This window comes from Euleptes europaea, chromosome 1 (genome assembly GCF_029931775.1).
Source record: "Euleptes europaea isolate rEulEur1 chromosome 1, rEulEur1.hap1, whole genome shotgun sequence".
Taxonomy (NCBI): domain Eukaryota; kingdom Metazoa; phylum Chordata; class Lepidosauria; order Squamata; family Sphaerodactylidae; genus Euleptes; species Euleptes europaea.
In genome coordinates, this window is record NC_079312.1 from 136,930,639 (window position 1) to 136,956,500 (window position 25,862).

At 43.6% G+C, this 25,862-nt stretch overlaps 1 protein-coding gene across 2 annotated transcripts in view; it reads right to left on the reverse strand.

Annotated features, from left to right (window-relative positions):
- TTYH2 (tweety family member 2) overlaps window positions 1–25,862 on the reverse strand; it is an 85,775-nt gene that overhangs the window by 45,937 nt on the left and 13,976 nt on the right. For both annotated transcript variants that reach the window (XM_056855523.1, XM_056855515.1), the window contains exon 2: window positions 8,506–8,678. In XM_056855523.1, the coding sequence (XP_056711501.1) occupies window positions 8,506–8,678 (173 nt within the window). The remainder of the gene's footprint in view (window positions 1–8,505; window positions 8,679–25,862) is intronic.

A 25,862-nucleotide genomic window follows, 5' to 3' on the forward strand; every position in this document is an offset into this window, starting at 1 on the left:
TTGCAGGGGTGTTGCACAAATGACAGCGAATGTACAGGAAGCACTTGAAACACTCCAGGTTTGCCAGGTGCTCTGGGGAATCCCTGGGGATTCTTACAAACTTATCAAGCATTCCTCAATGATAAGGTCAATTCCAAAGGGAGAGACCTCCTGAAAGAGAGTTGGCTCATCCCATCTGATCTGCTCCCACAACCTGCCATGGCAGGGAGGCTTTGGGCGCAGTTCTCAGCTAACTTGGAACAACTATGTGAGAATACTTTCCAGAATCTTAGCCCGATTGCTAGTTTGAAACAGGCAGTAGATGAGGACAACCTCTGAGCTCTGAACCCGCTCTCTCTCTCCCTCCCGTCAGGTCTTCCAACAGTTAGGATTTTGTCTGTGTTTGAAATTCTAATTTTTGAAATCTGGCATTTCATCTCTGTCAATCTGGAACAGCATCTGGAATTTCCATACTGCTCATTCCTCGGGGGGGGGGATATTCTTCCCATGATGCGCAGGGCTGTCTGTTGTTCATGGAGAAAGCACACACTGCCTTTTAGCAAGAGGGGCTTCTTTGTTTTCTTTGTGCCACCAGAGTGTGTTTTCTGATTGAAGACCATGGTCAGCGCTCAGTGGTAAACATTGGAGATACCGGTACATTACTGACAGTTCCTTCATTACTGTATTTTCTTGCAGAAAACCTCCCCCATTCTACATACAAGGATGATAAAGCAGAAGAGACTAGCATATAAGATTCCTTTTAAACTAGAGGTAGTAAAATATGCTAAGGAGCATGGAAACAGAGCAGCAGAGAGACATTTTGGGCCACCTCCAACTGAAAAAATGATAAGAGAGTGGAGGAAACAGGAGGATAAGCTGCAAAAAGCAGATAAAAGTAAGCAACACTCTTCGTGGAAATGCTGCAAAGTGGCCACAGTTAGACGTGGCCATGAAAGAATGGATCACACATCACCGGAATAATGGCCTCTCAGTCTCTACAAAAATGATAACATATGAAGCCAAACACATTGCTGTAGAGAAAGGCATTCACGATTTTACTGGATCACCATCGTGGTGCTACAGATTTATGAGGCGATGTGGCCTTGCTATGCGCACCAAAACCAGAATTGCGCAAAAAATGCCAAAAGAATATGAATCTAAGATTCTGTCTTTTCATAAATTTGTAACTGATGCTAGGAAGAAATATGGTTTTGAAATTGGCCAGATTGGGAATATGGATGAAGTCCCGATAACCTTTGATGTGCCATCTAATAGGACTGTTGATCTGAAAGGTGCCAAAACTATCACCGTGAAAACCTCCAGACATGAGAAAACCCATTACACGGTTGTGTTGTCTTGCTGTGCAGATAGCACCAAATTGCCACCCATGCTAAGTTTCAAAAGGAAAACATTTCCAAAAGAAGTGATTCCAAGAGGAGTTGTTGTACATGTTCATGAGAAAGGATGGATGGACGAAAATGGAATGAGAGTATGGGTTGAAAAAGTGTGGTCCAAACGTCCTGCAGGGCTTCTGAAAAAACCTGCCTTATTAGTACTAGACCAGTTTAGGGCACATATTAGCGAAACTACAAAAAAGTGCTTTAGAGAAATGAAGACTCATCTAGCTGTAATTCCTGGAGGTCTTACCAGCCAGTTGCAACCTCTCGACGTTTCCCTCAACAAACCATTTAAGATCTTTATGCGAGAAGAGTGGAACAAATGGATGGCTGCTGGTAATCATGATCTGACACCTACTGGACGAATGAAGAGGTCCACTATCACTCAAGTTTGTGAATGGGTGAAAACATCATGGCACTCGGTGAAGGAGGAAATCGTTGTCCAGTCATTCAAAAAATGTGGCATTAGCAATGCTTTGAATGGTCACGAAGATAATATCTTATATGAAGATAGCGACGAAAGTGATGACAGTGATTGTGAGCAACTGAGCTTCCTAAATTCTGACTCTAGCGATGATGAGTTCTTGGGGTTCACAGAAGACTAGAAGAGTACTCGAACCTTAAAGTCTCTCTTCATTTGTTAATGACAGTGATGATGGTTCTTAATGCCACTGTTGACTGCTGTTCACTTTACATGGTTGAAATATTATTTAATATACTGTTTATTAAATAGTTTAGTACACCATTTGTTTCAGAATATATTTTTTCTTGTTTTCTCCTCTAAAAACTAGGTGTGTCTTATGGTCAGTTGTGTCTTATGGAGCGAAAAATACGGTAACTCTAACACTCAGGGTCTTCCATCCCTATGGATTCCCAACAAATCTGCCTAAATTATGCATTGTATAACAATACTGCAAGCAGAAACTATAGAAGTGAACTAGATGCAGAAGGCTGCACTCTGGATCAGCATTTTGTTATGCATTTAAGATTCAAAGAAGCCCAGTGCCCAGTGGTTAGCATACAGTTTTCTCTTCCTTGTAGCGTTTCCAATCAAAGCACGCTGGGGATTTAAAAAGCACTTTGATATGCATTACTCTGCCCAACTCATCTCCCTCATCCACAACTTATACATTTATGCTACTGCAAAGATGCAATACACCAAGAGTTCCAACAAGTTCAAGGCTGATGCACTGGGGAAGGTTGTTGATACACAAGTATCAAGACTGACACTGTAGATCAGATAAGAAAATGGGGGGGGGAGAGCTATGACTCAGTGGTAGAGCATCTGCTTGGCATGTAGAAGGAAGTCATGTGCCTTGGTAAGGGAAGAAGACAAGTCATGGGAACAGCATGCCAGTTTAATCAGAATGTTTTCAACCAGACACAGACAGTTCTATTCAGCTAACAGAATAAGAGGAAAAAATTCCTTCCTTCCCTTTAATTTGGAAGCTAGATCATTCTCAAATAATTAAGTATTAAAGCTGCTGGAAAGTCCCTGGAAGCAGAATTGAATGAGTTGATTGGGAAGGCAAAGGGATACTACACAAACTGTAACCAGAGTTACATCCTTCCTGGTCTATTGAAGTCAATGGGCTGAAATTGGTGTAATTCTGACTAGGATTGTACTGGGAGTGCTATGCAAATTTCCTCGAAAACACATGGCAGAAAAAAGTATTATGCAGATTTGAGGCTGCTATTTCCTGTGTATTGATTGATTACATGCAGGTTGTCTCTATCTTGGAAAGCCAGTCCAAGTGTCAATTTAGCTGGGTTTTAGATAGGCGTTGGGATCAGCGTAGGGAAGAAAGCTTGTCTCAGTGGGACCAATAAGCATCCTGTTCAGGGCCCTTCATTCCTAACTTACGTGTACAGATTCTGTGGACAGGAGCTCTGTGTGGCAAAAGAGCAGCCTTGAACCTGGTGAGGTAACCTGTCTGGAGAAAGGGGAATTAAATCTGCCCATAGGGTTTATTCATACAAACTGAGGCTCAGCTGCAAAATGGTTACTCTTATTGGGAAAAGTTTGTAACCTATGAGGGTGAAGTTGAGAAGCAGCTCGCTTTATATACTGAAACGTTTCTACGTAAGATGTTTACTCTGTTAAATATTTTATTTTCTGTTCAATAAACATTTATTGTTCCATCTCCATCTGTGCTTGTGGGTCCAGCCAAATAGCTATGAAAAAGCAACTTCTACTTACCTCATAAATAATTACAACCTTGGTCTAGCAGGTTCCCAAATAAGAGACATTTAGGGTGCACATAGCTTACACGCTACCAACCCTTTAAACATTTGTATTCCCCTTTTTACGTGATTGTGGGCAGTTGGGGTTAACGAATATATAGGAGAAGCCAGAGTGGGGGACTGGACATTCTTCTGTCCGGTGGGCAGTTGCCTCAGAGTCCCCTCCCTCTGCCCCTTTCCCCCCTCCCCACCCCATTTTTAACTTGTTTCAGGAAAAAGGAAACAGTATTACATTTCCTTCCTATGGAAGGAGGAAATAGTACTGTTGGAAGTTTTTATTTGGACTATGGATGCACATGAGGGGGTTGGTGTTTGCACTTGCATGGACACTGAACCCACAACTTAGCCACAACACTTTCCATTGCTATATCCTCCCTCACATACCTGGGAAGATGCTCACCTCTGGGGACGTTAAGTTTTTTTGCTAGCTTGAGGCTCCTGCCAGAAGCAAGGTACTTGATATAGTGAACTGTATTCTCAATGGCAAAGCAGTTTTATTTCTCAGGGGATTTAACTGGATTGGTAAAGGTCAACTGGTTATTCTAGCAGCATAAAAGACAAATTCTCACCCAGCCATATTAACTAGTGACTGTTCTTCAGGCAATGCAAGTACACGCCGCTTCTCTGATTGAGCAACTCTGGTTAACACTGACAGGAGAGTTGGCTGTGGTTCCAAGGGCCAGATATAGCATGTGTGTTTTTGTCATATATTATGGCTTACAGTTATTGCTTCCATGTAGGAAGCTCAGTGTAAAGTAGCCTAATTTCCTACTGAGAGGAAGCACTACAAAGAAAGCTGGTGTTTTAGTTATTGTGATCTACCCACCTTACTTGGATTTCTAGCTATATATCAGGGGACATAAAGATATTTCTTCGTGTTGTTAATCCCTCACACACAAACTCCACAAAAATCAGGAACCAAATCAGAGACACAGAGCAGCCATGTTACTCAACCCCACTGAGAGAGTCTACTGATGGTATATCCATCTTTTATGTAATCTACCTTGGTCCTTTCAGGGGAAAGGTGAAATAGATACACTTTAAACATGAATAAATAAAATGTACTTGGTGCCAGGGTACTTAAAGGACTACTTCCTCCCACATTGCCCAGCTCACCAGTTAAGACCTGCCTCACAACCCCTGTTCTCTGTGACCCCTCCTTCAGAGGAAAGGTAAGTGGCTACCAGACACAGGGCTTTTCAGTAGTGATACCTTGCTTAAGGAATGCCCTTGCTCTTGAGGCTTGCTTGGTTACCTATATGGCTCTCTTTTAGGTCAAAGTGCGTCTGTTTAACCAGGCTTTTATTTAAGGAATCTGAAACTGTTGTTTTGTGTTGTTTAGTGGACTATGTTTTTATACTGTGGATGCCTCTGTAATGCTGGTTTTTAATGCTGAATTTTAATTAATAACTTAATGTTTTGTTTTTATTATGCTTTGTTTTGTAAGCTGCCTGATGAACATTCCTTGGAGAGGTGACATAAAAATCCAAGCACATGTCCACATGAGGCTGAACATTATTCTCTGGACCATTACTCCCCTCACAAATAATTCCTACCCATAAATTAGAAAAGTGCCACAAAAGATTCTTTTGGGTGGCATGTATAGTCTGCTTCCATAGATAGCAGTCCTAGAAAAAACAAACAAACAAGAAACCACAAGTCCATTTCTTATCTCTCATTTTCATGCCATCTGATATCACTGGATATCCTACAGCAAAAGCTTAGAGAATGTACAGCCAGACAACCAGTTTCCCCACCCCGTGAATTTATTTACTTCATTTATACCTCGCCTCTCTCTCCAGTAGAGACCAAAAGTCATTTACATTGCTCTCCTCTCCCCCACTGGATCCTCAGAACTTTCATTCGTTTGTTTGTTCATTCATTCAATTAACTTGGAGTAGTCCTGCATGCCTCTGGTTTAAGGGGAGCCCACAGCGATCATGTAGCAGAGCTAGGACATAAATCCACCTTTAATATAATTAAATTTTTAAGAACTAAGGGAGGACATTATCTTCTACCTGCTCTCAAATTATATCACGCAAAAATGCTGTTCCAACTGTTGTATGAGACCATGCTAGGACCACCTTCATTTTGTTTTGCCCCACTTGAGTGGGTCAAGTCAAAATTTCTGAGAGCGGCCTTCCACTTACCCCACTGTGTGTCCAATGCAATTGTGCAATTGGAGACAGGAATGGTGGAGGCAAGGGTTTGCCTTGCTTTCATTACCTTGTGGTTCAAATTAAATCTTAACCCTCAAGGCCTGTCGCCTTTGATTTTGCAGGATAATTTCCAGTCCTTATGGCTTAAGGCAGTCTACAATAAAATGGAATGGCTGGGTATCTCTCCACTCTCCCTGTTGGATTAGGGTAAAGACCAGGCAACATGCCTTTTGAAGCAAAGGGTGAATGACACTGAACGTCAGGTAGATCTTAGGAGATCACCATTCTTCTTGTCACCTGAGAAATCCAGATACATAGTCTCCTCTGCAGCTTTCCTTTCTCACTTGGAAATTATTAACCACAGGAAAGCTTTCACCCTCGCCAGATGCCAGGTCTTACCATCAGTGGTATTGGAAGGAAGATATAAGAAGGTCTCTATAGCAGAAAGCTCTGCCCTTGTGGGTCAGGGGATATTGAAACGTCAGAACACGTTCTGATCCATTGTTCGGTTTAACAGGATGTCCGCACAAGCTTTATTTCTCCTCTGTTTAACAATTTCCCTGGCCAACCTGACGCATTTTTGGCCAAGATGCTCCTAATAGATGAAAACCTCCGTTTTTACTCCTGACCGCCGAATTTTGTGCTGCAGCTATTAAAATACACTGTACCCTGCTAAGACAAGATTAACTGAAATATTCTACCATTTTGAAATGTTAATGGGATTATGGTCATTTATGCATGGTCACTTTAACCTCCTTTATTTCTCGTTTCAGCCAGCATCAAAGTAACCCGGGTTGGGGGAAACTGTATGCATTGGCTGGAATTATCAGGGACGAAACTGTATGCTAATGGAGGCATGAATACAGAAAAACAGTCTCCCAAGTTCAAATCAAGTCCCGCCCCTTTAAATGCTGCTCTGTAATTGTCTGACTTCGCAGTACTCACCCTGAGAGAAGATCTCCTTCCTCCCAGACCCAACTGCTGCATAAAAAAGCATTTTAAGAACAAAAAACGGAGCAATCTGAAAGAATGGGGGGAAATCCAAGCCTCGTTTTTAAAAAGCCTTTCTTTTGCTCAGAAGTGCTCCGAGGTAGCAGGAAGCACTTGAATCCCTGCCTCTTTACACACTACTTAGTGATTGGCTGTGAGAGAAGCCAATCTTCTGTGCTTCCCATTTGGCTATCTGCATGCTACCTTGAAGAGGGGTTTGGGAAAGGGTGGGGTGAAGCTCAACCCAAGAACAGAGTATGCATGCTCTGTGACTTCGGAATGAGCCAGGATGAATGGTTTAATTCGGGCAAGAAGAGGAATGGGAAAAGCCGGGGTTGTTTTGCGTTGAAACAGCGTTGAGCTTCCAAGGAATGAGGTAATGTGCATATTGAAAAAATGGATCCTTGCTGAAACAGGAAATAAAGGAGGGTAAAGTGACCATGCATAAATGACCTATGTCAAGTTGTGTGATGTCTATATAAATTCCATTATATATTTGCAATTTGTAATTTTAGGTATAGGTTACACATTTTGTATCTTTTTTGCTGGTCATTGACTGTATTGATAAATTTGATTTGATTTGATATTTATTTAATTTCTATTCTGCTTTTTCTAAGCAAAACCAGACTCAGGGTGACTAAAAACAACCCTGTGAGCCAGATGTGACTGGCCCAATGTAACCGAGTAAGCTTCCATGACAGAGTTGAGATTTGAACCTGAGCCTCTGAGATCCAAGTCTCTCAAACCACCCCCCCACATTGGTTTGCAAAAAACCCCCAAACTCTATTTAATTCCCTATTCATATTGTCTTTCCTCATGATCCCAGAACTAGAACTTACGGCTGCTGCTTTTGGCAGGGACTCCTCCTCCTCCACTGAATGTTCAGAAAGGAAAATCATATGACATTACCTCTTAGGTGAGTTTCCCCACCTCACAAGAAGCAGGATGAGAAAGTCAAAACATGATGTCCTCACATCAATACTTCACTTCACAAAGCATTGTGGGCAGAAGGAGGAGAGGAGATGTGGGACTGCTGCTTTTCTCCTGAGTCACAACAGTGCAGTTCTTGCCTGAACTCTATCATGAATGGCTTCTTCCCCACCTCCACCCTCTCTTCTGGCACATAAGGTCTCCATGGGTAAAGTCAGCAGTTAAGCAACCTAAGGATTCCTCACCTTGTCAAGGAGCAATGTTCCTGAGAACAAGTTTCAACAACCTGGTCCAATCTGGGATGGCTCCCCTGGGCATAGCTTTATACAGTCCTGAGGACACGTCCTGGTAGCCCTCTCTTCCCATAGGAGAGAACAACCCAGTTACAGCAATTACATGGGCTTTCTTCACAGACAGAGGTAGGCCATTCCTAAGCAGCAGTTCAACAAAAGACGTGCTTCCAGGGAAGAACTTGCTTTCACCACATACGATTCCATTGACTTAAGATCGTTCCCACAGGACCAAGTTACAATTTGTCTGTGAAATAGGGTTGTCATCTCAGAGTTGAGAAATTCCTGGAGATTTTGGGGGGAGCCTGGGTGGGTGGGGTATAATGCCATGAAGTCCACCCTCCAAAACAGCCATTTTCTTCAGGGGAACTGATCTCTATATCTGAAGGACAGTTGTAGCCCTGGGAAATTTCCACGCCTCACCTTGAGATTGGCAACCATACGGTGTCAAAGTAGCATACATTACCTCCCCCCCATCATGTGCCCAGTTTCTCAACCAAGCTGAATGGAACTCACCAGCAGATGAGGCCAGCAACCACAGCAGTCCAGGTAATGCAGCAGGAGTTTGGCTTCTTGGTCTCGGACTCTTCCTCTCTCTTGCAGCAGCACAGGCAAATCAGATAGATAGCAAGGAAGAGCAGGTTGAGGCCCAGAAAGACAGCACCCACCAGGGCCAAGAGCAGCAAGGACTGGGAGCAGAACAAGAAAGGGAGAAAGGTTATGATGAGCACCAGCTTAGGCCACATAAACAGCAGGATATAAAACTACCATGACATATCAACACAAATGGACAAATGCCTTGCTTAGGAAACTACTCCTACTCTCCTTTCACCCAATTTCCATTTATCAGATTGGTAAGTCAATGCACAAATAGGCCCTCATTTGTTTCCTCCATGTTGCTCCCCCCCTGCCCCAAGAACCACATTTTGAAGCTCCCCTAGATCCTCAAGCATTGTGCAGCCAGTGTGGCAGAGAGCGGCCACCTTTAATATCAAACTAGTGAATTAATCATGATTAGACTATTTGAAATAAGATGTGAATGCAAGAGGAACTAGCCTTATTGCCAGGAGAATTCTGGCACATCTTAATCAAGACTTCTTTCTTTGACTCTCCGAGGACCATTACACCCAAGCCATGATTAATGGCTGGTACTTGCAGGACAATAACCTGGCCTTTCAGGCACTCAGAAATATCCCTTGCAATGTAGGCTTCTCTGGAAATCTAACTGAGCACTCAGCCAGGCAAGAGAATCTCATCTGCAACCCCATCAGCATTTCCCCAAGCCAGGCATTAGTCAGCTTGAACCTTAGCACTGTCCATCAATGGTGACTACTAGGTATATCAGCCACTCCATTGGGGGGGTGGTGCTCTGATTAATGGCATTAGGCAGACAGGCATTCCACTAGACTTCATACATCTCTGCAACACAATCACCTGGAACTCCCCAGATGGGAGGGGAGAAAAGGGGCTCCCCAAGCTCTGCCATTTTGAGTTGGTTTAGCTTCGTGGACCTTCTTCCATGGCCAACATAGGAGTCAGTTCCCACCCCTTCCCCTTTCTTCTACTACTGACATGAGATGACAAGATCAATTCTTCAGGGCACGCAGAATAAGACCCAATTTATCTTGTTTTACCTGCCTTCTCTGAACCTTGCCCTTCATGTCCTACCTCCCCAGTCTTTATCTTTAATATCCTACCCTAAATTTCAGCTGGCAGGCGCTACTGCTGTCCAGCTTGCCATAGTCTCCCTGCTCTTCTTCCCATGGTAGAGACTCATTCCCTCTTTTCCTACTGCCTCCCCCCCCCTGAATTTTTGCATCCCCTTGGGGGCACCCCCCACACACTCTCTCCTTCCTGGTTGGTTTTTCTCTTAACTAGCCATTCAACTGGACACAAAGATTTTGAAAAATAAATGTCTTTATTGAGAGCCAGCTGCTTTGGGCCCCCACTGGGGAGAAAGTCAGGGGATAAATGGAAGAAAGTAAACAAATAAATAATTGGATTACCATAAATCAATTGCTACTGTATTTTGTCACAGACCTTAGAGTTGTCATCATTAGTTTGATGCTTAGGACTGAGTTAGTATTTGAGGGCTACTGTTTTTTTTCCTTCTGTTGCTACTTTATTCCTTGGTTAGGATAAGAAAGCATTTGGTTAAGCAAACCCAAACTCTATTTAGAGGCAAATTAAGCCTTGCCTATGTCTAACAAAGCTTTCAAGGTCCCCCAGGCCACTAATTAGGACCTATGTGAGTACAGAGGACCCTCATACAGGCATACCATGACATGGCAATAACACCATCGGAACAGCCTCTTTTGTAATAAACTTTGAAACTTGGCTATCCCAGAGAGGTTCAATTAAGCCCATCCCAGGGGGAAATTGAAGCAACTATCCATTTATACCAAATCATTTCAAGCTGGCTTCAAATTAGCTACTCTCCAAGTGAAAGGGCTCCCCTTCAGAGGAAGACTTTGTTGCCCTTGCTGTATTTAAACCTTGTTTTCTGCAAAGTAAATCTGCTTATCTCCAGAGTTGATTTTACTCAGTAGAAGCTGCACACTGCTCACTGAGCTTGTGTCACGAATGTCAGAGAATCTACCAGCCACAGAGTATACTAGGGTCTCAATTTTGAGCTGCTACCTCACAAGAGGAAAAAGGACCTGGGTATTTCCACACAAGATTCACTACCATATTTCTTGAGGAGAAACAGAAGACTAAACAGAGCAAACATATTATTATGTTGACATGCGTGTGTTTTTGCCGTCAGGCCACAGCTGACTTATGGTAACCCCGTAGGGTTTTCAAGGCAAGAGACATCTGGAGGTGGTTTGCCATTGCTTGCCTCCGCGTCACAACCCTGGTATTCCTTCGAGGTCTCCCATCCAAATACTAGCCAGGGTATGGGCTGAGAGTGTGTGACTGGCCCAAAGTCACCCAGCAAGCTTCCATGGCAAAAGTGGGGATTTGAACCTGGGTTCCCCCAGGTCCTAGTCTGACACCTTAACCACTACACCATGCTGGCACTCAATGCTATGTTGGTAGCCCAAGCAATTATGCTGGACTCAGCAGGTACCTTCTGCATTCTAGCCAAATTGGTCCAATCAGGTAGCCCCATCATTACACATCTAAAGTTATGGGGGACTTTACTGCATGTTACCAACTCCCTATCCAGTGCTGTTGCTCAAGCTGCAACACAGGTATCAGGAAGAGAAAGGACAGTTCTCTAATTTATCCAAATCTCTCTTTGGTAACTATCAGCAACCTGTGCTTGGTGCTTCTTCTCTCTCTTCTCATTTAAACCTATTATCTAGCAGATGTAGTACTGTATTGCAGAGAGGAACAAACTATGGCATAGGAGAACCAGTTTCATTATTTTATGCCATACCATTAATTTTGTGGCAGCATCCAGCAAATTGCTATTTACTCAAAAAATATAAGGTTGTCCTCTTGCAGTTGAATTAACAGAATAAAATTATAGCTCAACTCAGATGATAAGAACCTTTGAAGAATACGGTGACCAGGAGAGTTCACTACTTGCCTTTGGGAAACATCCAAAAATTCAAACTTGAAAAATGAATGGCAATAGTATCGAACAAGTAAATAGCTTTAAATATTTGGGGGTTGTCTTTTAGGCATTGGGGTCAAATCTCGCCCACTGTAACTATGTGGGAGAACGTGCGGAGAGTTCCGTGCATGCTATAATAAAATTTTTCTACTCAAGGGGAGGTTTCTATATTCCAGCTGCTTTAAAGCTATTCCAAGCAAAAACACCGTCTCTGATGGAATATGGATCTTATATAGAGTCATCAACTACAGGGCTACAACAGCTAGAGAAAGTACAGTCTAAGTTTTTGTGTGCCATCTTACAGGTTCCTTCCTGTGTCTCTAACTCTATGGCTCGCCTTGAAACGGGCATGATTAGAGTGAGGGCAAGGATTTGGCTGATGCCCTACTATCATCAATGGTTTAAGTAAAACAATCCCAGCAAGAACTTCTACCGCTATTTGAACAAGACCAATATAAATCTAAATGGGAAACAGCGGTCCAATATGATCTAGAGAGATTGGGCCTATCCCCACAGGACCTATTGAAATTGGATAAAAACCACATTAAACAAATAGTAAGACCAAGGGTAGAGGACATCGAATGGCAGCATGACATAGCAAGGACACCCAGCTTCTTACAAAAAACATATATATTAGCGCCGCTCTCATATCTTATGAAGCTAAGTGTAAGCAAACTACGTAGAATCTCTACACTAGCTAGATGCAATGTACTACCATCTGCTGTAATGGAAGGGAGGTATGATATTCCACTTGCAAGGAGGATCTGTCCATGCGAACTTGGAGAAGTCAAGACTAGGGAGCATATTTTCTTTAAATGCCCTATTTATAATCAGCTTCAACTAGCCATATTATCCCCACTATTGGAAAATCTATCTGGTTATTCTAACAAATATAAACTTAGAAAACTACTGGCGGACGAAAGCCCTTAGACCACAAGAGAGGTTGCCAAATTTTGCATTGCGTAGATTAAACTACGTAGTAAATTAAAAAGCAAAGATTCAGGTAAAGTTGAGCTTAAATTAGTGGATCTCAAACGTGGAGAAACCTGACGGCTGTTTTGTTTATAGGAAAGAGATAATTGTCAAATTACTATGCGGTAATCTGATTTTAATTTTGGTAAGTTTTTATATCCTATTTTATTTTATTTGAAATGCTGTAAGATGGTTACATATAGTGTGTATTTATTGGTCTTTGACTGCAAATAAAAAATTCAATTACTTGCCTAGGAGAGGAAATATTATGTGCAAATAGTAATAATTTTTCAAGTACACTTTTTAACAGTTACTGTTTTTCTGCAGCTTAAGACTCACACTAGTTATACCAAGTTTAGATTTGCAAACATGCACAGGAAAGAAGCACAGATCATGTAAACAGGAGGTGGTGGTACTCTTCAAGTACAAATGATGCATGCACACACACAATGGGTTTAGATCGGCGTTTACTTTGTATAGGACTGCACTATTAATGCCCATAGGAAGGACTGCTGCTGGATTGCGGGAGACTCATGGAAATGGAACAAGGAAACTGCATTTCCTTTGCCTGTTTAGAGAAAACAGAGGAATAAAGAGATGCCTGGAAACATTTTGGATGGCTACTTCAGCCTTGCAAATAAGTTCACAGATTTCCAGAATGCAAGCTATCCTTTCACCGTATTTACAGCCCAAATGATGGATGAGAACCAGCTGCTTTCCAGTTTACAAGAAAATACCCCTGCCTGGAGGCCAGGCTTACTTGCAACCAAACAGGTGGCTGCTCCCAAAAAATGGCTCAACTAAGCCTACAGATCATTCTCCTGGTAGCAAAGCCACTGCACCAAGCAACCTGACCACACCAGTCTATTGCAGCTGTTTGGAATAGCAGTGAGCATTCTTTCTATTTACTGCTTTTCTTAATGGTTCCTAAAACCATCCAACTGCCACAGAGAAGTAATTTTTGGCAGCAAGGACATGCCACATTTGGAATGCATGAAGCTAGCAGATGTTATTGCTTCAAGGCAGAGCCCTCAGTGCACAAAGCTGGGGGTTTTTTTACAACCACAATGCTGCATGTGTTATAGTTGAAGCCAAGCTTCAATAGTGAAAGAATTAGGGACAGGCCAGCATTAAATGCAGACGGGAACAGGGAAACATCATCTCAGCATAAAAAGTGTCTCCTAGCTCTGACTCAGAAGGGGAAAATGCAAAAATCCAACTAAGCAAAGGCTTAGCCCTTAGCTAAGGGCAGGCTTGTATGTCAAGTGGTCAGCTAGAGATCACATGACCTGCAAAAGGCCACATTTCCAGTCAGGCACAGCAAGATATTGGTAAAAATCTATCAGAAGGTGATCCTGTGGGATCGGTTCTCGCACTTCCTTCAAAGCAAAGTGGTTGGTGCCAATCTTCGAACAACATCTGGCAGGAGGCTGGAGGAAGGAGCAGAAGAGCGACAGACACTGTGTTTTATGTGGGAGCATAAGCAAAGTAAGTTGCAAAATAAAGGACTTGGAGGTACAAAATTTACGTGCAATTTGACCTGTTTGTTTCCTAGTCACAGCTGCTAACTGGCTAAAATATTTTACCCTTCTGTGAGCAAATGCAAAGCCAGAGTGCTTTCTAGCCTGGCCATTTTATTATCAGTGAGGAATGAGACATCCCCGATTCTTCATTTCCCTTCTTACATGAGTGTGTGTGTGTGTGTGTGTGTGGGAGAGTACTGAAAACCTTTTAGTCCTGCTTTTCAACCCAACTAGGGCCCTCAAGGCAGTGAACAGTTTAAATAGACACTAAAAATCAACTTTAAAAGCAACATGCACACAAACACCACCAATTAAAACATAAACAGGAAGGAGGGTCAACAAAAGAACATCACACAAAACAAAAAGTCTTCACTTACTGGCAGAAGACAAGCATAGGGGCAGAATTCCCTGGGAGGAGAATTCCTCAGTTTTGGTGTTGTGGACTGAGAGGGCCATTTCCTGGGTTGCCACCTCCGAGGACAGGGGCTCCAAAAATAGCTGCAGTGGTTAGGTGGGTTCATATGGGAGCAGGTGGCCCTTAACGTATGCTGATCCCAAACCATATAGAGCTTTAAAGGTCAATGCCAGCGCCCTGGATAGGGCCTAGAAACAAACTGGTAGTCAGTACAGTAGGACCAAGACTGGAACGATACAGGCCCTACAACCCACTCCAAGCAACACTCTAGCCACAGCATTTTTCTTTTATGTTCCTGGCAGATAATTCAACCCCCTCACTAGTTCCCTATCTCTGCCTTAGTGTTTAACCTTTGTATTCACCATTTTATCATTACGATGGAGACTTCGAAAGCTGTCAGAGATGCTTTGATAATTTGGGACCTCATGTCACTGGAGTTCAGTTAACCTTCACCTTGCAAACAGCACATTTTACCCAGCAGAGTCCTGAGGTCTTGCATTCACCAAGACTGCATGGGACCATCTCTGCCCGCTGAGCCAAAGACCGCACTTCTGCTGTATAAGAGTGATTTGGGTCAACTGTAGATTCTTTTCTACATTTCAGAGCCTTGACCAGTGACCCTTCACATGTCTTGCCCAGGCAGAGTTACAAAAATTGTAGTTTGTGTTTCTTTTGGTATTCCCAAATGTGTTACATTTCTTAGAATAGACCTTACTTTTACTTAATGGTTCTTTGTTTTCCTCAATGATTTCCCACAACTCTTGCTAACCCACAAAGCCTTGAGGCGCTGAAGAAAGAAAACCAGAGTTCTGGATGTCAGTGTGTGCTGTTGGGACAGCACACACTGATTTGTTCCCAAGAGGGTCACGTAGGGCTTTCTTCACAACAGCAGAGGCCGAAAGTTCTGCCAGGGGGGTAAAAGCTGCACAGAAGTTTCAACAGCTACAGCACCCTGTTAGCTCAACTAGGCCTTCCTCTGTACTCCCAGGACTGGTGTTTGAGGTACCTCACTCTTTATACAGATGTCCATATGAGCATACATTTACACCAAAATGTTCAGTGTACACCTGCACAACCCTACTTCAAGATTGATGAGAGCTTGCCACTGTGTTAAGTGCTTTCCCTTGCCTTCTCTATAGTTCCAGTACCTGCCTCCCAAGAACCCCGTGGGATTGCTTAATCTCTCTTTTATTCTGGTTTCCTGCATCAGATGAGATCCTGCCTTCCCTGACACATAGACCTCTGCTCCACATCTACGGTGCCCTCCAAGTGCCACAGTAGTAACTCAGGAGCTGTTTTTCCATTGGTTCATTCCACAGTTCTGCTTTAAAATTCAAAGGCCTCAAGCTAGCTATCATTTTTATCTTGGCTTTTTCCTCCTTTATGGACATCATGGTGATGCATATATTCATCCTTCTGGGGCATCTTTATGAGGCTGGCCAAGGCTGTTATTCCTGTTTGACAGATGAAGAACTGATGCCCAGAGTAAGTTCAGTTCTTCATCACAAAGATCACTTCTACAAGAAAGGAAGTGAATTGGGGTAACAGGATGTAAATGCAGTTGCTAAGGGCATCCTCCCATCCCCCAAATTATTCACTGTTATAGCTGGAGGAGGTTCATAATTTAGAAAATAAACTTTTTTGATCAATAAAGCAATCACTGGGCTGTGTTCCCTAGCAACAGGGACTGCAAGACATTTTTGCAGGTTCTGACAGCACAAGCTGACCAACGGCAAATCCTGTCACAGACAACTTCTCTTTTCCCAGCCCTTCAGCAGCATAGCAGGCTTTACTAACAGGGCCTGTTATGAACTAAGCTGTGGATAATGCAACTCAGAAAAGTGGCTAAGGAGACTCCTGTCTGATCAAACATCCCAGACACTTCCTGTCCTAGACTCTTTAAATAGTACTTATTAATTCATCAGACGTAGTTCTGCCCACAAATACAAAAGTCACAGAAGCAGGAGCCTGGCATGAAATGAATGAGCAAGCCTTCATTGCCCGTGTATCCCCAGCTGGGGAAATACTCAGCGTGGAAAAGGAAAAAAAATGGCACAAGCTATGATGGAGAAGATGGCATATGAAGGGGTGAGGTCAACCATCTCATTTATGGAACAGAAAAACAAGTATCTATCTTCCCGTCTCTTGGTGGTTCCAGCTGCTAAACTAACACATTCCCTGCCATCTCAAAACAGCAAACTGGTAAAGAAGTGTATTATGATTGCAGGAAGTGAGGCATAGTTGTTGCTGCCTAAGGTTGGATTACTTCGACATGCTCTTGTGAGGCAACCTTGGGTATCAGTTTTGAATATACAGATGGCACGAGTGTCAAAATGTATCTAGAATGGTGTTCCTTCATCACACAGTCCCACCTTCTTCTGTTTAGCACAGCATGGTAGAAGTATTGCACAGATAGGGCTTGCCATAACACACGGGTAGGTACTACAAGTGATATAGCCCCTGATGATACAAGTGGCATAGCCCCTGCAGATATGCAAAGAACACCTCCTACCACATGACTGGATGAGCATACTGAGGCCACAACAGCCACACAGAGGCAGTTGTGGATGAGAGGCAGATGGGCAAGAGATGCTGTGACAGTGACGGTGGGGCACACTGGCATCTCTGTGACTGGGAGAATGTGGGAAAGGTGCTCTTCTCTGGATCCTTTACAACTGACACTAGCTCTTTGATGTGTTAACACCTCTTGATTGGAGGGCCCATGCCCTGGTGGGCTTGAGCCCTAGGACCTGGCATCTAGATTGGCTAAGGGGTCTGAAAAGGAGAACTGTTCCTTTGTTTGGGAGGGTTGCTACAGGAGCTGTTGGTCAATCCTGTTGGGCTGTCTCTCTTGCGTGCTTTGCAATGAAGGATGCTAAAAATGTTTGGAAATGCAGTTAGGGAGGGGGCGTCATGCAACTAACAAAGACCAGATATGCTATGGATTGGAAGTACCTAGCTAGTAACTTTCATTTTGCTTAGTGCATTTAGATCTGTCTTGCAGTATGCTGAGTTGGTGCCTTGTAGAAATAAAGTTGTTTAATTAGCGAGTCTGCACGTTTGCTTATCCTCCTGCCTTAACTACTTAGCATGCTAAAGTAATACTCCCCTGCGGCATCGGGTAATCCCATGAGAAAGCGCCCCCCCGGCCGAATTTTACCTGGGGTGGTGGCAGTGAGAAGGAAAAGGGGAGCAAGATTGTGGCTCATCTTCCCCACATGGTGACAGTGTTCTCTATGGAAGTTCACTCCATTTGTGAGTTAAAAACTTTGTCCAGAATTCCAAGGTCTTTGGTAGTCTTGGAAGTGTTGCTGGACTTCTGTTTTGCTATGCCTAACACAATTACCCCTTTGCAATTAGTATTTCACTGAAACAAATGCTACTCTTCTTCCTCATGTCAAAACATGTCTGGTGTTCATGTTGTGACAGCATAGGCTACAGTTCCCAGCATAATGTACAGCAGATTACTTCAAAATGAACTATGCAATGTTATAAAATCAGTGCACTAATTCTATGGCAATGTTTAACTCAAGCCGTAAGTACAATAGAAGTCTACTTATGTGACTAATACAGAGTTACATTCCAAGCAGATGCAGCAGAGGACAGAACTGGGCTGCAGAACACTACAGGCAGGCCTGTTGAGAATAGTTTTTGGGGCCCAAGGATGTCTTGGCTTGAGGGATAAACCTACTGTTTCTGCCTAGTGGACTCCAACTCCCCTTGGGGGCATATTGTCCCTCCTATTTATTTTTGTCTCGCCTGAAATATTCCAACATTTGTGAAAGCACCAATATTACAATCATATTAAAGTATATCCATTAAGAAAACGTATGCAGATGTACATAAATTGTATAGGCTCTCTCCTCCTCTTCTGAGTATATTAAGTATCTTAACTCATGCAATTAGGAGACAAAATACTTAGGCTTTTGTATATACTGTTCATATAGATGAATATCTGAAACAGGCAATTAAAATACCGTGCTTTAGGATATCACACTACCTAAGAAATTCATGTGTGCCTTTTATGGAGAACATCGTAGATACACACTGCTACTAGTCCTGCAAGACGATTCTCACAGTCCTAACAAACACAGCTGTGCTGTGGGCAAGGCCAACAATAGCCTCCTAAACAACAAACAGCTATTTCCTGGAGCAGAGGGCAGGATTGTCTCATGGCCCATGACTCAAAAACGGATGAATGGTGCTTCTCATTCCATTCCTACTCCCTGCAACTGACCAAACTTAGGCCGAAGCCTCAATCCAAAATGCAAAGAACTCTGAGAGCCAACTGAGGCACAAACGCTCCAGATCTGTCTTCTCAGTCAGAAGACCACAAAAGCTGAAAGAGGAAAATCCTGCTGAGTCCACAATGGAATAGAAGCACTGGATCTTTCCCCTTTATGATTTCCCCAAACACAGAAGGAGAGAAGGATTGAATGCAGGAATGACCCATCCTGCCAGGCTCCAAGAAGGATAACAGTGCCATGCAGAGTCCACAGATGACAGTCAGAAAACCTAAATGAGGGCTGTGGAGAAACACGCTTATGAGGGTCAATTCCAAAAGGATGGTTTTAGAGCGTTCAGCAAAGCAGCAGCAGAAGAAGAGTTGGTTTTTATATGCCGACTTTCTCTGCCACTTAAGGGAGAATCAAACCGGCTTACAATCACCTTCCCTTCCCCTCCCCACAACAGACACCCTGTGAGGTAGGTGAGGCTGAGAGAGAATGACTTGCCCAAGGTCACCCAGCTGGCTTTGTGTGCAGGAGTGGGGAAACCAACCCAGTTCACCAGATTAGCGTCCACCGCTCATGTGGAGGAGTGGGGAATCAAACCCCATTCTCCAGATCAGACTCCAACGCTCCAAACCACCGTTCTTAACTACTACACCACGCTGGCACCATGTAATGTCAGTCCTCATAGGTTCAGACACTCTGGGCCTAGGTCATTTAGGACTTATAAAGGTTAATACCAGCAAATGAAGTGGGCCCAGAAACAAAAATGGAAGCTAGTGTGGCTGGAGTAACATTTCCATTTTATGGGCAGTGTGGCACATTCCAGCTGCCTTTTGGTCTCAGCGTTTCCTCAGCTCCTAAAACTATGGGGTGTAGAATTAATGAAAATTCTGAGCAGTTAAGACCTAGAGAGGAATTGGAGGCTTTATTATGCTTATGTGAAAACAGCATAAGTTATGGGGAGCTCAATATGGATAATATTAAAAATGTGTTTTTAAAGGTATTTTTGTTAGAATAATAAATATATAGAAATAGAGAATAAATATCACATTTTAGAACAGTGGTTCCCAACCTTTTTTTGACCAGTGACCACTAGGACTTTTTTGTTCGGTGCAGGGACCCCAAGGTTCAAAATAAAATTCAGAGAATTTGAAAATAAACTTTAATCATAACTGTTAGTTAAACATTAAACTTAGAATAATATTTGAATATATATTTTTATATTAGAGAACTTTTAATTGAAAATATTAATTTATTATGGGTTTATAACTGTTTCACGGACCTTAATTTAGTTCTCGCGGACCCCTGGGGGTCCACGGACCCCTTGTTGGGAACCAGTGTTTTAGAATGTTACAGGTTAAATTGGGATAGAAGACATATTCCCACCCAGTGTATACACTTTTTCTTTTATTTAATTGAACAGTAGATGTAATATTTTTGATGCATTATTGTAGCCCCCTATTTCCCCCATCCCTTTTCTTGTATGTTCACTCCTTTATTCTTTTGAAAAAAAAAAAAAAAACTAAAAGAAAATTCTGAGCAGTTAAGATCAAAACTAGCCCAGAAACAGCAGTCTATACTCCCAACCAACCACACACATTGGTTCGACTAACCAGGTTTGCAGGGTGTGCTTTTTGAATTAACTGACATATCAAGGCAGTTCTATGAAACAGGGGAGAGTCTCCCACACGCTTCCCCTGAATAAAAGCTTCCTTTGTCCCACTGACTTCACACAGAGACCATGAGCTGCTTTTCCTCAACCGAGCCTGGAAACACAGTGTGAGTCTTGTGGAGAGAGGGGACCAAATCTAACCCCTTAACGGGATGGAATCTGTTCAGAAATCACAAGGATTGCTTCAGGCACAGAGCAGCTTTTGCAGACCTTTCCCTAGCTGCTGTCAAACACTGTCTTCTACTCACTGGGACAGAAGGATGCTTTGTCAGGCTGGGTTAAGATCAGAGGCTCCCATCAGCAGGTTCAAACCAGCGCTGGAGCAGAGGGGTGAAGGGAAGTACAAACTGTTAAGGCAGAGAACCTCACAACAATCGCTTGGAAGGGGGGAAAACAGTTTGGATGATGAGGAATGTCAAATGTGACCGTACCATAAAGGGACTCTCAAGGTCATGGGGGAGGGACATTTCCCCCCACAGATCCATAGCCCTTAATGGCAAACAAACAACAAGTGTTTATTATCAAAGAGAGCCCTCCGAGGCAAGGAAGCCCTTTCATTTGAAGTGACAGAAGAACAAAAGCAGGCCTTGCTGTGTGTGATATTTCTATGCCCCATAGTCAAAGCTCCCTCAGCAGATATCAAGAACTTTGGATCAGAGGCTGCAGTCACAAGATCACATCACTAAATTTACCTTTGATGTTTTAACCCCCTTTTTAAAAAGCCTGAGTAAATGAAGAGTTATAAAAGGGACTGGATTTCCCCCCCCCCCCATTTCTTAAAGAGCATTTAGGGCAGGAGATCTTAACCTTTGGCCCATGGACCTCCTATGGATGGCCTTCAGGGGTCTGTAAACTGGGCACTCCAAAAATGACTTTTCCCTTTGATTTCCTGAAAATTGCCTTTGTGAAAAAACACATCTTTTGTATGTCAAATTATGTTTAGGAATTGTTTCACTCCAAAAAGTACAGGGTGGCATGGGATGCTACTACGCACTGTCACATAATGTTGTAACATGGCAACCATAATGATTGTATATCTAGAGAAGTTTCCCACTGATATGAGTAAAAGATAACATACCATCCCATTGTGATTATGAACATCTCTCTTTGTTCAAACAGTTCACTCAATATTAAGGTAAAATCTAATCTTTTCAAGTGTTCATTGTAAGTCAGGGTTTTCAGCAATTATTACCAACAAAACAAAAAGCTGAAATCGATTGGATGTCAAAGATGACGTGTGTTGCCATGTCAAAGCCCACTCCACAATTTCAACTTCTTATTCAAGCCAAACAAAAGCAGCCTTCTCACTGAAATTTAGTTTTGAGCAGAATTAAAGTTTACTTTTTGTTTTATTTGCACAATTTCGATAAATTTCATGTTTTAGGAAGCAGACGTTAATTATAATAAATTGTACGCAAATTTTTGTACGTACGTGTTTATGTGCATTTTTCTGAGGAGGAGGTCCATAGCTTTCATCAGAGTTTTCATGGGGTCTGAGACCCAGAAAAGGTTAAGAACCACTGTTGGCGGAGGGGAGATGACTATTTGAACATTTCAGATTATTAATTCAGAACAGAAAGCATGGATTAAAAGAAAGTTTCTGAAAATGAGTTTTGAAAAAAATGGGTGAGGAGACATACTTGCTAATCATATTTTTAAAAACCTGGTGACAGTGAGTGAACATAGAGGTTTTTCAGTCTCATTCTTCTCATTCAAGCTCTCCATTTTGCCCAGGACAAGAGGTGCCGTGGCATGAAAGGTATGCATTGGAAAAGTAATGTTTCACAACCAAAAAATGATCTGGTAGTGGCCAAATATTGCAAATGTTCACTCAGACTCAGAATAGTTACTACTTTCAGTAACAGACAAACATCGTAACTGAAGGCCAGTGATTTATTCCACATCAATACACAGATCTCCTTGGCACTGGAAACAAGCTCACATCTGCAGGAAGAGAGCAGCATCTGGGAATGACCCATGCAAAGGAAGCACATGCTGTAAACAGGGCTTGGTATGTGAGTTACAAGAAGCATTGAGAAGAACAGCACTGAAAAGTATGATCTTTAGTGTAAAAGTGGCTATTCGTATCTCATCCTCAGTGACTCTTTCACTTAGGGAGGGGCCGAGCCCCACTCACAAATTAGGCCTCAAACCACCAAATGGTTTGGAGGACTGGGGCTCAGCTAGCTTTTTTAGTCTACCAAATTTTTCCATTTCCAGGTTGGGATATTTTCTAGTTCTTCTCAAGGAAGTAAATATATACGACACAAAGGGAAGGGAAGAAGTGGGTGTGTGAGCGTGGGTGTATAACAGCCCCAACAATAATTATATATTAATGATTATTAATTCATTATCATTAAGCAAAGCAGATTCTGGGTAGAAGGTATTTGGAGGGAAGAATGGCAGGTGGAAGGAGCACCCAAACCTTTCCCTCCTCCAATTTACACCCCCCCCACACACACACAAACAGCTATTTCCCTCCCACTGGGTTTTCAAGCATGTGGTTTAGAGATTAGAGATAACATTAGAAAGACACTGGTATCCATACAGGGAGAAAAGGAATGAGGTGGTGCGACTTGGAGCAGACAAATGGCAAACAAGGGAATTGTATGCATGCACATCCATAGTAACTTTTCCCCACTCCAAATCAACCCAAAGCAACTTCTCTCAATTAAAAACGGCACTAAGACTCTATTACTCTTTACATCTGGACTTCTCCATGTAACGTATAGCAGACACCCCCTCCCCAAGTGCAAGTTAATATGCAATTTTAAATTTCCATTCAGTTTATTGAGAAAGTACCAACCTCCCCTTCTCTGAGAGTTGGGAAATCTTTCATTGTGTGCATAAGATGGCAGAGGAATTAGGAGAATTCTGTTTAGAAGGCTTCAGGGTTATGACTGCTCAGAACTTCCCAGTCCTGAAATATGCCAGTGCTGGGGGGACGGGGGAGACGGGACAATGCTCTTGAATTCAGCAGGTCCCATCACACAGTCACACTGCCGGACAGTACACTGTAGCCTGCCACAGTCAAAAACAGCAAGAAGAGGATGCTGCAGTCATGTGAATTAGCGCTTTTAATTGGCGAAGGCCCCACAGTCTGCAAGGAAAAGCATCCCGTGCACATCTCCCCAGCACCACTGAGTGCCCTTGGGAATGAAGGATAAACATCAGGAATTCCCCAGAGCAGGCAGTTGTGCCATGCTCCACAGACTGCTTCCCTGCTGGCACAAATCTTCCCAAGCGCTGCCAGGCTTATAAGAGGCAAGAGCGAGCAGTGTGGCCTGTCTGTGTTCCCACTTGGGTCATTTCCAGTCCTGAGCTCACAGCAGAGTGGGGGGGGGGGAGAACAGGGAGAGAGAGAATAGGAGAGGGAATAATTTCATCCGCTTCCTTCCCCAATTGCCAGCTATATGTTTTGAAGGGCTGATAAATGGCAGCTCAGTTTCATCCTGGCATGGTGCCCCACAGGGAGCCTCCCACCAGAGACACAATACCATTTCAAACTCTCCACAGGAACCACAGCGTGCTTTCAAGCAGGGGAAACAAAGCCCTGTGGCCTTGCTAAAGGCAAGCCTCTCTGGCCACAGGTGTTCATAGATACATCTGTCCTTGCAGCAGTCACCCACTGCCCACAAAGAACTAGTCACAGAGGTTTGCTACCTGTCCTAATAATGCCAGGACAAGCCAAGATCCCCTGATTTTCACCTGAAGTTTCCCACCTCCTTCCCAGCTTCATTGGCTATTTTACCATTTAAAACAGGGGTGGGGAACCTTTTTCCTGCCAAGGGCCATTTGCATATTTATAAAATCATTCGGGGGGCATACCAGGTGTAGATCTCCCGGTGGGGGGGGGGAAGAGGCTAGGGGAGGCCACACGGAGAAGGCCTGCAGGGCGCCCCCACTCCCTCCTCTCAGGCGGGAGGGCAGCCAGTGGTGGGCCCCAGCAAACAGCCCGCAGTCGATCGGCAAGGGAGGAAGGAAAACAGAGAAAGAGGAAAAGGGAGGGAGGGAGAAAGAGAGAGAAAGGGAGAAAGAAACGGAGAGAGGGGGAGAAAGAAAGAAAGAAAGAAAGAAAGAAAGAAAGAAAGAAAGAAAGAAAGAAAGAAAGAAAGAAAGAAAGAAAGAAAGAAAGAAAGAAAGAAAGAAAGAAAGAAAGAAAAGGATAGAGGGAAAGAAAGAAAAGGACGGTGGGAGACAAACAAAGTGACAGAAAAAGAGGGAGAGAGGGAGAGAAAGGAGAAAGAGTGACAGAAAAAGAGGAAGAAAAGAGAAAAAAGCCTCCCAAGGGCACTCAGTGGTGCTGGGGAGATGTGCACGGGATGCTTTTCCTTGCAGACTGTGGGGCCTTCGCCAATTAAAAGCGCTAATTCACATGACTGCAGCATCCTCTTCTTGCTGTTTTTGACTGTGGCAGGCTACAGTGTACTGTCCGGCAGTGTGACTGTGTGATGGGACCTGCTGAATTCAAGAGAAAAAAGCCCCCCTCCACGCACACACCCGCGCACGCCAGCCCGCGCAACCAGGCCCCAGCCTCCCCACCTCCCCCGCCCACACACACACTCACACACCCTGTGGCACACGGAGCCCTGAGCGATTAGGCCCCAGTCTCCATGCCCTCCCCCCCCCAGAGTCCATAAAAGGCCCCCCTGAAGCCCGATCAGCTCCCGCATGTATGCTCTGCCGCCGGGAGCTGCCAGCCTCTCCCCCCCCCCCCGCTGCTCAACAGCCGACAGGCAGTGAGAGGGGCTTAGGGGGCAGCCTTAGGGGAAGCATCCCTCCCCCTCCCCTCTCGCCGACCAACAGCCGACAGTCGGCGAGAGGAGGTCCAAAGGGCACTGCAGCGCCCCTGTAAGCCGCAGCCCCAGGAACAGCCTCGGGGAGGACCGCCCTGCGCCCCGCCTCCGTGGCAGGGCCCTGGAGCTCCCGAGGGCCACAAAAAATGTCCTCGGGGGCCACATACGGCCCCCGGGCCTGAGGTTCCCCATCCCTGATTTAAAAGCTCTGAGCCACTGCAGACAGTGGGGGAAAATAGAGTATATCTGTTTTTTTTTAAGTTTTAAAGCTATTTTTAAAAACATTTTATTTTCTGCAGCTCTCATTGGACTCAAGTGACTGTGGAAGGGGAGGGGGGAAGCTATATCTGAACAGCTCTAACCCTGAAATCAAACTGTCAATTGGAAAAGAGGATGGATAAGCTCCATTTCACAATATGATTCTCAGCCTTAAGAATACATAAACTTGTAGCATAATGGAAAAGTAGATTAGGGGCACCACTGACTACAAACTGGAGGTCTATGCTCAAAGTCCACAAGGTCAACAGAACTCTGTATTTAGAACAAAATGAATTAAGAAACAGCCAAATATGCACTGTTTTGAAATGAAATGTTTGCCATACATTGAGCTGAATTCCTCAGGACTTACATGCTGCTTTAAAACTGATGTGTTTAGGAAGCTGAACATTTTCTCCACTCCTACCTACAGTATAAAAATT